Here is a 5,139-nt window from a genome sequence, read left to right as displayed (position 1 = left end):
CTTACAAGAGTAGAGTAGGTACATTATTTACAAATTTTTGAAAAATGCAAACTTTGGAATTGTAATTTATTTTGTTAAAAAGGGCACACTGTACCCGGTATTTACTGATATCATGTTCAGTATTCTCAAATATGTACTAGTACACTGTATGATCATTTGATCAAACAAGTTATGTTCTATATAGAAAACTTTTGATATTTCTTATGCAATATATGTAATAATTAATTTTCATACTCAAATTTTTAGTAATAAGTAATATCAAAATTTTGATAAAGAACAGAAATATCCTGATTTAATGTTTTTAAAAAATGCAGATTATAAATTACGCACGTGATGCGAAGGTTATCCCGTCTGATTTGATGAAGAAGAATGGGTTACATTGTGTTTTCTTTGTGAGAGAAGACTGAATTATCGGAAGTTAACAATTTTACTTACTCTTTTATATAGGAGCAGCACGACAAACGCCTTGTCAGTCTGAACTTCTCTGGACTCAATCACTTACAGTCATTCTGGTCAAGATGTTTAAGGTAGCAGTGACCATCGCCATTGTTGTTGGTTTTATTGGATGCTGTTTGGGAATTACTGGATCCAATCAAACGATAACTCGGGCTAATAAAGAAAGGATCTTTTATTTATCGACTATTTTCCAAAGTATTCCAAAAACCATGAAACAATTACTTTGGCTAATGTCAGTAAACTGATGGTCAACCTGGGACTCCCAGCAACTTCAGATAAAGCGCCCTCTGCCGCCGTGGCTGGTGCTAAAGAGAATGAGACCCACTGCCATGACGAGGAGACCGGATGTTCATTTCTACCCACCAACAAAGAGTCCGCCAAAAATAGTCCGACCAAGCGGTCCTTGCCTGCAGACAATACTCATTATAGCCACAGTAAGGTAATTGCATTGATTGAATTGTGAATCTATTTCTGAAATGTTTCATAACGAATTTAAAAGGCTCTTAAGGCCACTTGTTACAAAATAAACTTTTTTCAATCTTCTTTAAAGTCACAAAATTTGATATTTGTATAAAATAATATTCTTTCTTCGCTTAGTGTTTGAACACTATGGAGTTGATGATGGTCTACCACTTTCAAGATAAAATGGCGATAAGCAAGGACGAATTCATGGATTTATGTCCAAGTCTGATTGTTCTTTTGGACAAAGATGAATGCAAGAAAAACACGACACTTTCCATGAGTCATAAGGAATTACATGACGAAGAGTAATGGACCTTGGCATCCATTCCAGCTAGTGGTAAGGCAGCTCCGTCAAGCAAGGTTGTAGAGACATTTTTCAAAAGAACCTATTATATACTAGTATACCAGCTTTATTTAGGAAATCAAACATGTAACAAGAACGATATTCACATATATTTCCATTTGAATTTTTTTTTTCTCGGTGATAACTCTTTGAAAGTTAGCGGAGTTGATATTTTGATAATTCTACCGGAATGTAAATTAGGCAGGTCGATAGGTCAGGAGCTAAGGAGGCCTAATATGCATGCAAATCTCGTGCGCATCTGTCTCTGTGTCTGACGCTAAAAAGGCCAAATATGCATGTAAATCTCGTGCGGCTGCCTTTGTATTTGACGTCAGTGGGCGAGGAGTCCTCGTGTAATTAAAATCTATGTCTACATTTTCAAAAAACTAAATCTACAATTTTATTTCACAATGAAATGAAAATATAAAGGAATCACTGTCTAGTTAGTATAGTGTGCCAGGGACATCAACCATATAGTGGGAAACATGGGGTAATTTATGCAAAACAGCTTCGCCCGTTATGCAAATTATCCCATGTTCCCACTATCGTTGATGCCCTGGCATTCTGTATTAACTAGAAAGTGATTCCTTAATTCACCCATCGCAACAGATACACCTAGATAGGTATTTATCGTAGCTATATCGCGAATAACGTTTTGCAGTACAGAGTAATTTAACGTTTAGCACTAGAACAACACTCTAAAAAAAGTTTTACTTGTTGTTTTTAAAATAAGATATTAGATTGAGAAAAACTAGTAATTATTAGTAATCCATTTAGTCAGAATAGCAAGTAAATGACTATCATGGTTAGTAATTGTAAACATAATTAGTAATAAGGATGAATTCATTTACTTATAAAATGATTTACTAAGTATCAATAGAGTTACTTAAATTATAGGAATTGTATTACTTTAGTTAGTAAATGAACTACTCATTTTTGTTAAATTATTATTACTTAATTCAGAGATAATATGCTTTCTATTTACTAAATTTTATGAATTATTACTAAGTAAATGTAATTCTGAAATTAATTAAAATCTAGAATATTACTGTAAACCAAGTATTATACGCGTGCGATAAATATCCGCGAGTTCCGCGAGTAACCTCTGCTCGCGGATATTTATCGTCGCGAACCAGTTGTTCAATATATTCCAATATCATGATTTATTTAGAGTTATTTCCCCTTTTTTTCAATACCGATCCCGACGGTTCAACAAGTAATCACGGAAAAACTTTACTGTTAGTGTACAAGAAGCAGTTGAAATTTAATTACAAACATTCAGAAAAAATAAAAACGAATGGCAAATCTAAAACTATTTGTCTAAAAATGATTAAAATGTCAATAATCATTTCAGCTTGTGTTATTATTCTCTTATAAACATTGTTACAGACGAGTCAGAGATAGCCTGGTTAATTACGGCTAATTATGGCCCAGTCCTGCTCTGTCCCAACCATTTATAATAATTGCCCCTTGGCTGTGTAGATCTTAGAAAGCGTCGATTACCCAATTAGTATGAGGCACTTTTACAATTGAGAGTTTGAAATCAATTTTAATCTCCTAGATTTTCCCCCGATTTTCGTTTGAGCGTTGTGAAAATGCGTATGAAGTATACTCATGGTAAACATTTTATCTACTGTAGGGGCGGATATAAGATTTTAAATGGCGCAATGCACAGAATGTCTTGAATAATGCGTAAGCAGACCTCACGCTATCATTTTACCTAGTTTATGGGCGGATATAAAATTTTTATTTGATTAAAAAATACTCGTGGAAATAAAAAAAATGTGACCACTCGTTCGCGGAAATAAATCGTCGCGGATAAGTTCTCTGGCGGTCAGTCGCGAATAAAAAATGACGCGTATAATAATTGGTTTACAGTATTACTTAAAAGAATACTAAGTAAATGAAATACTTATCATATTTACTAAAATCGACATTATTTACTAGAAACACTGCAAGCACCCCCCTCTACATGTGAGTACTACTTACAGATTTCTTTATCAGAGTTCCCTAATTGGGCCCTCTGAATGGTTAAATAGAAGAAATCTACTTATGATGGAAACAATTATACTTTCCATTTCTTTTGCCAATTTCTTTGTAACTGTTTTATTATATATAACAATAAAACATTTGATTCCAACTTCGAAAGCCTTAAAAATTGAATAAGTTGTATCTTCTTAAGGACCATTTTAAAAATGGTTAAACATTTCAAGTACTTAATATCGCATTTTTATTAGTGTGACTTTTTTTTCACATGAAGGTATATTTAGATGAAAGATAACTCCTCCTCACAGACAATTAGTGATAAGACTACCATATTTAAGTAATTACTGATCTGAATTCTCCTTGATTTAGTAAATAAATTTTTGTTTTAAGTAAATCAATTAAATACAATTCAAACATGCAAGATGTGTTTGTGAAACACCTATGCCACTGTATGGCAACATAGCAAAGGTTAAACTTTTCTTAAATGCAAATTTAATTATTGGGATTTCTTGATATCTCCAAGGTCAAAAGGTCAAGGTTATTGGTATCTAATGAAAGGTCTTGCTACAAAAAAATACATATGTGAAATATGGAAACACTTGCCTCAACCCTTCAGAAGTTATGGTCAAGGTTACCAATTTTGAAATGTAGGTCAAACTCCAAGGTCAAGGACAAAGGGACAGAGTTGGTGGTACCCAAAGAAAGGTCTTGTCACAAGGATGAACTATGTTAAGTATGAATGCACTAACCCTAATCCTTTTAAAGTTACAGTCAAGGTTTGCTTTTTAAAAGTGGGTCAAACTCCAAGGTCAAGGTCAAAGTTCTTGGTATCCTATAAATGGTCTTCTCAAAATGATTACATATATGTAAGTATGAAAGCACTTTTCCTTACCGTTAAAAAGTTATGGCCAAGGTTAAAGTTTTTTCACAAGGATGGAAATCTCCAGGGTCAAGGTCAAAATTTCATAGTTGTTGGTATTCAATGAAAGTTCTTTCAACAAAAAATATATATGAGAAGTATAAATGTCCCGGTATTTACTGTTAAAAAGATTTGGATAAAGAATAAGTTTGAATTTTTTGTGTATAAGGTCTTGTCACAAGGAATACACGTGTGAAATATGAAAGTTATAGCTCCGCTAAATCAAAAGTTATGGGCAAGGTTAAAGTTTCTGCGGATAAACAGAGAATCAGGAGACAGCTAGATAGACAGACGGAAACGACAAAAACTATATACCCCCGAAACTTCGTTTACGGGGGCATTAAAATATTAATTATATAGTAAATAGTGGTAAAATGTAAGTATTAAAGACCAAGTAAAGTTATTACTTATATACACAAATTTAAGTAAATATAAATTACTAAGTAAAACTTTTTAGTGTGTAAGTAAAACAATTTTTTAAAATACAAAAATCAAGTAAAACATTTGAATCTAGTAATTGACATATATTTCAGTAATTGATTTTAAATTTTAAGTAAATGCTTACTAATTATCTATTACTTATCTTTGTTATTTCAAGTAAAAAATGACTACTAAGTAAAACTTTTTAAGAGTGAACCTACAGAAGACTCACTTTGAAATTAGTTTTACTTTACCTTTTTAAGGAGCCATGGATTTTTCAAAATGTTTTCACAGAACACGTGTTTCATAACAACTTTGTCAGGCATCATTACCTTTTTAGTTTGGGGATACAGCTCCTTGGCAATTTTGATCATCAGTTTGGTCGGCCTTCTTGGAGTGGCAGTTATTCCCATCATGCAACGCGTGTTTTACAACCACCTGTTGCAGTTCCTCGTGGCGCTGGCAGTTGGCGCCCTCTCTGGTGACGCAATGCTCCATCTTATTCCTCATGTGAGTTTTCCAACCATTATTTTTACACATGTTTGCGAAGAAG

The 5,139-nt window shown here is 33.2% G+C and overlaps 1 protein-coding gene across 1 annotated transcript; it reads left to right on the top strand.

Moving 5' to 3' along the window:
- Positions 1–478: 478 nt before the first annotated feature.
- Positions 479–5,096, top strand: LOC134254970 (zinc transporter ZIP6-like; the record flags this gene model as incomplete). Its single annotated transcript, XM_062737505.1, has 3 exons — positions 479–895; positions 1,054–1,223; positions 4,964–5,096. Coding segments are annotated over exons 1-3 (498 nt in total), but the record flags the coding sequence as incomplete, so codon positions are not given.
- Positions 5,097–5,139: the final 43 nt, after the last annotated feature.

This window comes from Saccostrea cucullata, unplaced genomic scaffold, assembly GCF_032062105.1.
Source record: "Saccostrea cucullata isolate Sc308-1 unplaced genomic scaffold, CSIRO_AGI_Scuc_v1 ctg17805, whole genome shotgun sequence".
NCBI lineage: Eukaryota > Metazoa > Mollusca > Bivalvia > Ostreida > Ostreidae > Saccostrea > Saccostrea cuccullata.
The sequence above is the reverse complement of the archived record's forward strand: the minus strand, read 5'-3'. Positions and strand labels throughout refer to the sequence as shown.